A 12,867-nucleotide genomic window follows, 5' to 3' on the forward strand; every position below is an offset into this window, starting at 1 on the left:
AGTCCTGATGTTACCAAACCACACAGCAGGCCATTAATTCAAAGTCACTGAAAGTCCCAAGGTCGGCAGAGCATGGCAGGCTGCTGAACAACGACACAGCTACATGCAGGGTCCAAGCATGCCATATGCTAGAGAGCATTCCCAAGGCTTCTGCTTATATACAGGAAGCAGACCACATTTCCTAAGGCAGGTACTCAGCTGCTCACAGTACCTGCATCACCATGGAGTTGATTACAAGTCTCATCATGGGGAATGACTACCACCAGCTGCCCATCCACTCAACCAGGCCCAGCCAAGTTGACACACAAACTTAACTACCACAATTCCACCCCTTATCAACTTGGCACCTGTACAGATCTTCAATGGGTGGCATCTGTACAGATCTCCTTCACTGGGTGGCTCTAGTCCCCTAGTTCCTCTGAGTGGCAACCTCACTCCCTTGGCCTGGCGGGCCCTGTTCCTCTACCTCTTGGGCTCACGTGATCGAGCAGCTCCACACTCCAGAACCAAATCGGTGAAGGTCTGACTCTTTGAAACCTAGGAGGCTGTGGTGGTTCCACCCCCAAAGGCCATGGACTTACCCTTGAGGCTGAGGCAGCTCTGCTTCCAGTTTCCTTGGTCTTTCCACTTCTGCCAATTAATGGCTAAGGGCAACCCACTCTACCAGGAATCTTCCTACCCAAAGGTCATTTAGCTTTCTTGCTCCATGGACTGGCCACTCCATCTCATGCTGGTCTCTTCTACCAGTTAATGCCCGAAACTCCGCCAGGAAGCTGCCTACCCAATGGCATCTAGGTCTCTCCTCATGGGCTGCTAAAGCTGTCGCTGTCTCATGCCGGTCTCTCGGCTCTGCTCCTGCCATCTCTCATCCCATTCTCTTGGCTCTACACTATTGCTGTCCTTCATGCCAGTCTCTTGGCACTGCTACTGCCATCTCTCTGCCGGTGTCTCTCTGCTGGGTTCTCAGGTCAAGGACGCACTCTACTATTTCCTCATTTTAGGTATCTGTCAGAGCAGCACCCCACTCTCAGTACCATACTGTGTTAGGCTGGGTTCTCTACAGAAACAAAACCAGTAAAGCTTATATATAGAGAGAGAGAGAAATTTATCTTAGGAAAATGGCTCACACAGTTATAAAGCTGGCAAGTCCCAAGTTCATGGATCAAACATCAAACTGGAGGCTTTTCCTGACTCACGCAGCTTCAGGGGCTGACAAACTCAAATTGGCAGACAGTATGCTTGCTGTTGACTCTGGCAGATGTTGAATCCAAGACCCGAACAGAATGGTGAATTGTTTGCTCATAGACAGTTGTAGGAAGTACAACAGAATCCAGATCTACAGAAGAGTTTCTATTTTTCCCAGGATGTCCATATATATATATATATATATATGTGTGTGTGTGTGTGTGTATTGGAATTGTCCCCTAGGGAAATTCCCTTTCAACAGAATGGCTGCTCAAAGCATATACATCTGATATCACCATGGGAATAACCACACCACAAATGCTTAAACCACTCAGAATCATGGTCCAGCCAAGTTGACACACAACTCGATCACACATATGATATTAAGGATACTGTTCAGTAATTTCTACATCCTGTTGCATCATTTTTCTTTGGGATGGGCACAAATACGGATCTCTTTTAGTCTGCTGGCCAGGTACCTGCCTTCTGAATTTCTTGGCATAGATGAAGAGCACTTCCAGTATTGCATCCATTTGCTACCAAAAAAAAAAAACCACAAACCTCACTGCTGTTGAGTCGATTCTGACCCATAGCGACCCCTCCTTGGGTTTCCGAGGCAGTATCTCTATGGAAGTAGATTGCCCAGTCTTCCTTCAGAGGAGTGGCTAGGGGCCTTGAACTGCCAGCCTTCTGGTGAGCAGTCAAATGCCTTAGTCACTACTCCATCTGTTTGCTGGACTATCTTCAAGTGGTATTCCATCGAATTGTTTTTTGCCAATGACTTCAGTGCAGCTTGGACTTCTTTCTTTAATACCATCAGTTCTTGATCACATGCTATGTCCTAAAATGGCTGAATGCTGACCAACTCTTTATGGTACAGTGATTCTGTGTATCTTCCACCTTCTCTTGATGGTTCCTGTGTCATTCAGTATTTCATCCACTAAAGCCTTCTACTGTTGGGAAGTTTTTCAGAAGTCGATTGCTCCATCCTTCTTTCTGGTCTCTCTTAGTCTGGGAGCTCCACTGAAACCTGTCCACCACGGGTGACCCTGCTGGTATTTGCAATACCAATGGCATAGCTTCCAGCATCACGACAACCACGCAAGCCACCAGTGGTGGGAAGCTAATTTAGGAAGGACAATTAAGAACTGTGTGTGTGTTAAGCTTGAGAAACCAAATAAACAACCAGATGGAACTACCAGGTAGTCTGATATCTAAATCTACAGTTCCAGAGAAAAAGTCAGACACAGAAATACAGACTTGGACAAAAATAAGGATAAAAATACTTAATTTGGGAGTCATCAGCATGTGGTTTGTATTTAAAACCATGAGACAGAATGAGATCACTTAGGAAGAAGACAGACATTGAAGAGAAGGGAGTCTAAAGCAGAGCCCTGGAGCACTCCAACTATTCAGAGTTAAAGCAGAAGTAGGAAATCAACAATGGAGAGAACTGGGCAGTGAGATAAGGAAGGTACTTTAAAAAATAATCAGATGCCCAGATCCAGGCCCATGATTTGGTACTGGGGCGGGTAGGGGATGGCAGGGGGGCACAAATATGTATTTTAAAAATTTCCCAGGCTAGTTCAATATTCTGAATGTGAGTAAGAGATGTGAGAAGATAAACTGTATAGTGGGCCTTTAAACCTGGGATTGAACCCACCCTGGGGGATCACCCTGGAGTCAAACAAGAGACAGGCCTATAAACTGAACAGTAACAATTGTGAGGAATGTACTCCTCAGAATAATCAACCACATGATATCAACAGAGCAACATTTGCCCAAAAACAAAGCTCAGAAGGCAGGAAGGGGCAGGAGTGAAGGACAGGTGGAAGAGAATCTAGGGAGGAAGCAAGAGTGATGTTACATTGTGGAAATTGCAACTGTTATGAAACAAAATGTGTGTAAACTGAATAGAAAACTAATCTTTTCTGTAAACTTTCACCCAAGCCACCTGACACACACAAAAAAGGTCACTGACAGGGCTTGGTGACTGGCTAGATATAAAACGGAAAGCAGAGGGGAAAAAACTGGCATATTGGTTTCTTTACTGAAAGACTAGGAGGGTATTGCTACTCCTAAAACAGGTAATCGAAAGAGGATACAAATAGTTTTGATGGTGGTTGTTTTTATGGATGTTGGGACAGAGGTATTAGAGAAGAGATAATAATCTTGACCAAACCAAAACACCCACTGCCATGGAGTCATTTCTGACTCATGGCAACCCTATAGGGCAGAGCAGAACTGTCCCACAGGTTTTCCAAGGCCAATCTATGCAGAAACAGATTGGCTCATATATCTCATAGAGAGGCTGGTGGGTCTGAATTGCTGACCATTGGTTGGCCCAATGCCTTAACCACTGTGGCACAAGAGCTCGTTAATAGTCTTAACAGCCAATGTTAATTAAGCACTTCTTGTCAGTGCTTTACAACTATTTTTGAGAGCTAAACACTATCCTCAAAGATCACAAGAATCCCATTTTAAAAATGAAGAAACTGAATTCAGCCTAAATTTCATTGCTGGAACAGGTGAGGAATTGCTCACAATCATTAGCCATTAGAGAGATTCAAATCAAAACAACGATGAGGTATCATCTCACCCCAGCAATAACTGTTGTTATGTGCCGTCGAGTCAGACCCAACTCACAGTGACCCCTCCTTGGGTTTCCAAGGCAGTATCACTACAGAAGTAAATTGCCCCATCTTCCTTCCGAGGAGTGGTTGGTGGGTTTGAATCGCCAGCCTTCTGGTTAGCAGTGAAGTGCCTTAGGCACAATGCTCCCAGAGCTCCCCAGCCATAATAGCAAAGTTCAACTGGACAGAAAATAACAAATGCTGGCGAGGTTGCAGAGAGATCAGAACTCTCATATATAGCTCGTAGGACTGTAAAATGGTACAACCATTGTGGAAAATGGTATGGTGTTTCCTTAAAAAACTGAAAATAGAAATACTATTTGAACCAGCAATTCCATTACTAGGAATATATCCTAAAGAGGTGAGAGGCAGGACACAACATACATATGCACACACACATGTTCACCACAGTACGATTCACTATAGCAAAGAGACAGAAACAACCAAATGCCCATCAACAGATGAATGGATAACCAAACTATGGTACATTAACACAAAGGAATACTGTGCTATGTTAAAGAACAATGAAGAATATGCGAATCATCTCACAACATGGATGAACCTGGAGGACATTATGCTCAGTGAAATAAGTCAGTCACAGAAGGACAAATATCGTATGAGCTCATTACTGTAAAAAGTCAAGTAAAGGTTTGCTTAGGGAAGGGAACTCACTTTGTAAGTTACCAGAGGTGGGAGGGAAGGGGAGGAGATAATATTGGACTAGTTGAGGGCCACATGCTGAATTGGGTAAGGGGAGGGATGGTATGGAAAAGTCTGTGACCAGCATGATAACACTGCGGAAAGGAAGGACACTGAATCATGCACATAAAATATAGACGACAGTACATCCACAACCCTGCATTACCATTAACACCAAACACCAGGCTACAGATAAACACAAGACAACTGAGAAGACCAGATGGGGGGTCAGTGAACAGGAATATACTCTAGACCAATGATAGATTCAGCTGAGGCTAATCTTGCACAGATACTAGCGATAAAAAATACCCGCAATCATTATAGAAGCAAAAGAAGACAGACATACAGCAATCCGTCATAGACAGCCAGACACTGTGGGAGAGAGATATGTTGGATCTGCCGACTCAGGACCATAGTATTGAGGAACACCAGACTCAATAGGCACAACAAAATACATAAAAATGTTGTTCCACAACCTACTTTGGTGAGTAGCAACTGGGGTCTTAAAGGCTTTCGAGTGGCCATCTAAGATGCAGCTAATCGTCTATCATCAGAAGCAAAGAGTGAAAAAACCAAGGGCATTTGGTAACAATCAGCCCTAGGACATGATGGACCTCGAGACCAGAAGAACTAGATGGTGCCCAGCTACCAATACCAAACAGGCATTAAGGGATCAAAACTGCAGATCTTGTACAGAGTGTGAGGAAAAAGGTGGAACAAAATACAAAAACACAGTAATGACCAGAGTTACTGGTCAGATGGAGTCTGGTGGGACCCCCAAGACTATGGCCCTGGGATACAGTTTGGGGCTGGGATAAAACTTATTCCCAAGGGCTGGCTCTCAGCCCAACAATAATTAACACTTACATGCAGAACACTCAACCCAGGGCGATGTACCCGCCTACTGTATGGAGATACATCCCTTGGAGCAATTGGCCATGGGTCACCAGAGGGGTAACATTCACATGGAGAAAAAGCTGGACAGATGGGAGTGTGTAACTAAGAAGGGCACAGGAAGGGGAGGGTTACTGGGAAGGGAGAGGAGGAGAGTGGGTTAGGGCTGGGAATGGTAACTGGGGGGTGAAACCAAATGTACATGAAAGGTTGAATGTAAAACACAGTCTGTTCTGTAAATTTGCACCTAAAGCACAATTAAAAAAAAAAAAAAAATTTACATTGCTGGTAAGTAGCACAGAAGGGCCTCAAACTAAGTTTGTTTGACTGAGCCACAGTTTGAGGTACCTGTGAGATACTACAGAAGGATGTGGAAATCATTAAGGCAGCTAAAGTCTTAAGAGGATATGATCCTCCATGGAGAAAAGATAATCAATCAATAAATAAAAGTAATAAATCATTATTCATATATATTACAATCCTTACGATAGTATAAGGAGCTTTTTTCTCACTTATTAATGAAGACAGTATTCAGTTTGCAGATAATGCCCACTGAGTCAAAGACCTCATCTTAGTCTTTGTATTCCTAGGTTTGCACAATGACTGGCAAAAAATGACCATTCAACAGGCGTTTTCCAAAGCTTTAAAAAATGAAACAAAAATCAGTAACTGACCAGTTAAAAAGTACTACACAATAAAAGATCAACTATGTCTTTGCCAAACTATAGCATAGTTCTTTTATTTCCTTTCTGTTTAGCTGACTACAAATGCACCTTTTCTTTCTGGACGAAAATAGTATCTGTTTCATGAATTGCCCTACAGTAAACAGGTGATAGAATTCAGAGAGACAGGTACTCTTATATACTGCGGGGTAGCTAAGTACTTTCTAGAAGAAGTGTGATAAACTTAAAGCCCTCACTCAGCAATCTTACTTAGGTATTTATCCAAGGAAAATATTAAGAGATGTGGCCAAAGATTAAGGTTGGAACTAACCCAAACATCTAATAATAGGGAAATGATTCATAAATCATCATACATACATAAGGTAGAATATTATACAGGTCTTTAAGTTTTTAAAGAACACTTAAAGATACTAGAAAATGGTTTTGATAAGTTAAATGAAAAGTGTAGCAAAGAAACTATACCTAGTATAACCATAATTGTGTATCTATATATCTATATTTATCACCACCTAGAAAAAAAGTTGGAATATACCAAAAATCCTAACAGTAGTCTTTCTGGGTACAAAAACTACAAGAAACCAAAAAACCAAACTCACTGCCGTTGAGTCAGATCCAACTTACAGCAACCTCTCCTTGAGTTTCCAAGGCGATGTCTATGGAAATAGATTGCCCAATCTTCTCTCTGAGGAGTGGCTGGTGGGTTTGAACCACCAGCCTTCTGGTTAGCAGTCAAATGCCTTAGGCACTACGCCACCAGAGCTCCCAAAAAAACTACAGGAGATTTAAATTTTCTTATGTTTTTCAGTATTTCCAAAATTTCAGCAAACAGAACATTTTAAAACTCAGTAAAACATTATCTATATAATAATAATAATAATAAGATAACTCACCTTCTTTCTTTTTCTAGAAGAATTCTTAGTGGGGTCAGGCTTCTCACACTCAGCTGACTTTGCCTCTTCCCTCTCCTCTTCCTCATCAGGTATCAGAGAGTATTTGGTCCCACCTGGCTGCATGAAGCAATCCTTTGCAAAGTGGCCTGCAAAGGGTAGAAGACAAAGCGAGGGAGGAAGTCTCATCTTAGCAGGTGGAGCTTCATCAGAGACTCCTTAAAGGGGCTAGCTGGTTCAGGGGGTATTACTGAATTCATTCAAAACAGATTTTCTGTCATTTCATGACAGCATTGCTTACTCAATCAGAGCCAGGCTAGCAGCTGGTCCTAGAACTGTGGAGAACACTGGCACTGCTTTGGATGTAAGGATGCAGACTTGTGTTGTCCTCCATTAGCTATGGGGCTTATTAATTCTTAAAGATCGATTTTGGACTTTATGCCTGACAATGAAAGACTAGTCCAGAGAGCAGAACGCTTAGCAGAGGGAGCTGAACGGCAGACCAGACCCTAAAGGAATCGAACAGAAAGGGGCACTCACATCCAAGGTAACACATAGAAAGAGAAGTACTTAGGGGCATTGAACATTCACAGATTGTCAGGTCTGGCAAAAGCTTACAAATCATCACATCCAATGCTTTCCATTGCAGAGTATATGAAGGCCCAGAGTAGAGACGTAGCTCACAACAAACTAAAGCTTATCCCAGGTCCCTTTCATTCCTGCCCTGTGTGATCTTTCTGATGTACTAAAACCCACCCCTTTGGCATTACCTTTGCCGACTAGGCCAAAGTCCATTTCTTATTATTCTCCCAGGCCTCATGTACATAACACCTGGTGGACACAAGGTGAAGGACTTCCACTCCCCCTAAGCTTGTAGTGCTATTAAGGGTCCTTTGGCAGATGCTATGCTGTGCAGAGTTGTTTGTCTGAGCTTGTGTTACATCCTGCCTCAGGGATTCAGAGGAACTGTATTAGATAATAAAAAAGCTGTGTGTGAACTATTTTACCCCTTTGGGTACAAAAGCTAAATGGTGTCTGAAAGGGGAATACAACACAGTGTATCTAGAATGATCCTATAATTCCCCTAAGGAGGTATTCTCTTTCCATTTTAATTTTCCCTTCCTTCCTCCACGTTAATGATCAACAGGGGCTTAAACCCCAAAAATCTCAACTAGGCCACTAGTCTGCTACCAGTCTTTGTAGAAAAATCAACAGAGCAGGACAGTGGAAGGCTAGAGAGAAATGGTGACAAATTGAGGTCACTCTGTAAATGAGAAGCTGGCAGTCACTCCCATTATAGCTCCAAGAAGGCAAGTTAGGCTGAAAGAGCTCTTTAATATTTGAGTAAGACCAGAGGAAACCTGAAGAAATAGAACTAAAAGGAAGTGACTATCCCGTGTTCTTATTACCAAAAGTATTTCATGTTCACAAAAAAAGATAAACATAAAAAAGAGTTTAGCTTGGATCTTGAAGGAATGTATTTCCAAGTCTCTTAATTTTTTTACAGCAGAATAATAGTGGTCTCAGAGTTAAAATTTAGGGTGTGAATCATAATCCAACACTCTTACCCTGGCATAATAAGCAGGGACCTAGCCAGGCAAGAGATTAGCTGCAGAGAGTGGGGAGTGAAGGGAGTGGTATAGTATCTGGCAAGGACAGCATTCAAAGAAGGGAACAGAAAAACATCATCAAGTCATGAACTCCAGGGTGAGTCTGGTAGGAGTAACAGCATGAGCAGGGGAGGCCAACAACTGGGTAAAAACCAGGGTAAGCAAAAGTCACACTAGGCTACTTCCTTCATCCTGTAAAGAGTCCATCTGCAAGAAGAGAAAGACTGGGATGGCAGAGGCTTCACCTTACCTTTACAGCCACACTTCTTGCAGGTAGTGTTTAAGACAGCCTCAAGGGTGATCTTCTGCCCGGTATAATCCTGGAAGGACCGTCTCCGCCTCTCTTCTTGCCTGCAACAAAAAAGATACTGACTGTTGGCTCTCTTTAAGAGATGTGGCCTGAGATACTACAAGGTAATGTTGTACGTTGGTTTTGTTTTTGATAGGTAGAAAAGCAAAAGTGTTGAACAGGAGATAGCAGTGGTATGAAACAGCACCCCCCCCCCCCCTTTTTCATTCAGGACGAAGCTCTGAATTAACAATGATGAATGAGACTAGGGCTCACCCCACTGATACACAGAAAATAAAAATATAATTTCTCATCTTGCTAAACTCCCTACAATCCTTACCAGGTTACTTCTGGGTTTAAAAGACCTTTAAAGGCTTTGTGAAAATCAAGTCCAAATTCCTTCCCTGGCATTTAAGACCTTATTCAGTCTGTCTCTAACCTACTTTTCCAACCTCATCTTTACTTATATAAAATGCCACGGCCAAACCAAAATATTTTACCTTCAACAGATGGTTCCATGCCTTTACTCAAGTAGTAGCACCTTCTCTCTGAAATGCTCTGCTTTCCTCTAACTCCCACCTCACCAATTCACTAGATCCAAACATTGCCAGCTCAGCTTGGTTACCACTTCTCCTTTGATCATTTTCTTTGAGCCCCTCAGCTAGAATTAATCTTTGTTCATATTTCCAAAACACTTAAAAACTTCTAAAATTTTAGCCAAATATACTGTACATACAGAAAAGTGTTCACTGTAAGTATGAAGCTCAATTAATTTTCACCTTTTGAACACACCCATGTAACAACCAGTACTGTGATCAAAAGACAGATTACCGACACCTCAAAAGCTCCTCTTAGACTCCCTTCCAGTCACCATGCCTCCCCTTGGGGTCACCACTATTTTAACAGTATGGACTAGATTGATCTGTTTTTGTAAATTATATAAATGGAACCACAGAATATGGGCCATTCCATGTTTGGCTTCATTCACTTAATATTACGTTTGTGAGATTTATTCATCTTGTATATACTTGTAGATCATTCATTCTCACTGCTGTGTAATAGTCTACTATGAACTGTCTACTAAATGTCTTTTGGTGAACGTATGTATGAATTTCTGTTGGGTACGTTATCTAGGAGTGGAATGCTGAGTCTCAGGGTATCAGCTTTAGTAGATACTGCCACTTTTCTGTGTGTATGTGTTTTCTTTTTAATCAATTTATACTCCTACTAGCCAAGTAGAAGCATCTGAATTGTCATAGCTCTTATATTTTTTTTTAACCATTACTATAACAGATAGGCCAGGGCTGAGGTAGGTGGGTGCAAGGCTCAGGGGCTACTTTCGCTTAGGGGTGGCTCTATTTTAAGGCTGGGGCCTGAGATAGGTAGGCAGAGAGGGGTAAGGAACAACTAAGGGTGACAAACTTTTCTGTCAGTTTGTTGTCCTGTAGTGGCTTACATGTTGATGTGAGGCTGGAGGCCATGCCACCAGTGTTGCAAAATGCCAGCAGGGTTACCCATGGTGGACAGGTTTCAGCAGAGCTTCCAGGTTAAGAAAAACTCAGAAGAAGAAAGAAGCCATCCACTTCTCAAAGAACTGGCCAGTGAAAACCCTATGAATAGCAGTGAAACACTGCCTGATAAATTACTGGAAAATTTTAGGAATAGCCCTGAAACACTGTCCAATGCAGTGCTGGAAGATGAGCCCATCAGATTGGAAGGCAATCAAAATTTGACTGGGGAAGAGCTGATTCCTCAGAATAGAGACGACCATAACAATATGGATAGAGTAAAGCTTTCAGGACCTCTACTGGCTGATGTGGTACGGCTCAAAATGAGTAGAAACAGATGCAAACATCCATTAATAATTTGAACATGGAATGTACGAAGTATGAATCCAGGAAAATTGGAAGTTGTCAAAAATGAAATGGAATGTATAAAGATTGATATCCTAGGCATTAGTGAGCTGAAACAGACCAGTTTTGGCCATTTTGAATCAGACAACCACAGGATCTACTATGCAGGGAATGACAAATTGAAGAGGAATGGTGTGGCATTCATCATCAGAAAGAATGTTTCAAGATCTATCCTGCAGTACAACAACACTGTCAGTGATAGGATAATATCCATATGCTTACAAGGAAGATCAGTTAATACTACCAGTATTCAAATCTATGCACCAACCACCAAAACCAAAGATGAGGAAACTGAAGATTTCTACCAACTTCTGCAGTCCGAAATTGACTGAACATGCAATCGAGATGTGTTATTACTGGTGATCGGAATATAAAAGTTGGAAACAAAGAAGAGTTAACAGTAGTTGTTAAATACGGCCTTGGTGATGGAAATAATGCCGGAGATCATATGATGGAATTTTGCAAGACTAATGACTTATTTATTGCAAATACCTTTTTCAACAACATAAGTGTCACCTATGCACATGGTCTCCACCAGATGGAATACAGAGGAATCAGATGGACTATATCTGTAGCAACAGGTGATGGAGTTCAGTATCTTTGGCCAAAACAAGCCCAGGAGCTGACTGTGGAAGAGACCATCAACCGCTCATACGCACGTTCAAGTTAAAGTTGAAGACAATTAAAACAAGTCCATGAGAGCCAAAATATGACCTCGATAATATCTCTCTTGAATAGAACAGATTTGAGGCATTGAACACCAATAACTGAAAACCAAAGGAATTATGGGATGATATCAAGAAAGCAAGAGGTCATTAAAAAGACAAGGAAGAAAATATCCAAAATGGATGTCAGAACAGACTCTGAAATTTGCCCTTCAGTGGAGAGTAGCTAAAGCAAATGGAAGAAATGACAAGATCAAAGAGCTGAACAGAAGATTTCAAAGAGCAGCTCAAGAAGACAAAGCCAATTACTATAATGAAATGTGTAAAGACCTGGAATTAGAAAACCAAATGGGAAGAACCCACTTGACATTTCTCAAGCTGGAAGAACTGAGGAAAAAATTTATGCCTCGAGTTGCAATACTGAAAGATTCTATGGGCAAAATATTGAATGATGCAGGAAACATCAAAAGAAGATGGAGGGAATACACAGAGTCACTGTACCAAGAAGAATTGGTCTATGTTCATCCATTTCAGGAGGTGGCATATGATCAAGAACCAATGACACTGAAGGAGGAAGTCAAAGCTGCACTGAAGGAATTGGCAAAGAACAAGGCTCCAGAAACTGATGGAATACCCATTAAGATATTTCAACAAATGGATGCCACACTGGAGGCACTCACTTGGCTATGCCAAGAGATCTGGAAGACAGCTACCTGACCAACTGACAGTAAGAGATCCCTATTTGTACCCGTTCCAAAGAAAGATCATCCCACAGAATGTGGAAATTCTCAAACAATATCATTAATATCACATGCAAGTAAAATCTTACTGAAGGTAATTCAAGAACAGTTGTACCAGTGTATTGACAGGGAGCTTCCAGAAATGCAAGCTGAATTCAGAAGAGGATGTGCAATGAGAGATATCATTTCTGGTATCAGATGGATCTTAGCTGAAAGTAAAGAATACCAGAAAGATGTTTACTTGTGTTTTATTGACTATGCAAAACCATTAGATTGTGTGGATCATAACAGATTATGGGTAACATTGAAAAGAATGGGAATTCCAGAACACTTGATTGTGCTCATGAGGAACTTGTACATAGATCAGGAGGCTGTCATTCAAACAGAAGAAGGGGATACTGCATGGTTCAAAATCAAGAAGGGAATGTGTGAAGGTTGTATCCTTTCACCATACTTATTCAACTTGTATGCTGAGCAAATAATTTGAGAAGCTGGATTATATGAAGAAGAACGCAGCATCAGGATTGGAGGAAGACTCATTAACAACCTGTGATATGCAGATGACACAATTTTGCTTGCTGAAAGTGAGGATGACTTGAAGCACTTACTGATGAAGATTAAAGACTACAGTCTGCAGTATGGATTACACCTCAGTATAAAGAAAACAAA

General features: G+C 41.7%; 1 protein-coding gene across 1 annotated transcript in view; it reads right to left on the reverse strand.

The window, feature by feature from the left end:
* ZCCHC17 (zinc finger CCHC-type containing 17) overlaps positions 1-12,867 on the reverse strand; it is a 107,013-nt gene that overhangs the window by 18,420 nt on the left and 75,726 nt on the right. Inside the window, exons 5-6 of the mRNA XM_007954130.2 lie at positions 8,842-8,942; positions 6,985-7,130 (exon numbers count right to left, since the gene is read on the reverse strand). Of these exons, the coding sequence (XP_007952321.1) occupies positions 6,985-7,130; positions 8,842-8,942 (247 nt within the window). The remainder of the gene's footprint in view (positions 1-6,984; positions 7,131-8,841; positions 8,943-12,867) is intronic.

This window comes from Orycteropus afer, unplaced genomic scaffold (genome assembly GCF_000298275.1).
Source record: "Orycteropus afer afer isolate SDZICR_OR568_19922 unplaced genomic scaffold, OryAfe1.0 scaffold00433, whole genome shotgun sequence".
NCBI classification, from domain to species: domain Eukaryota; kingdom Metazoa; phylum Chordata; class Mammalia; order Tubulidentata; family Orycteropodidae; genus Orycteropus; species Orycteropus afer.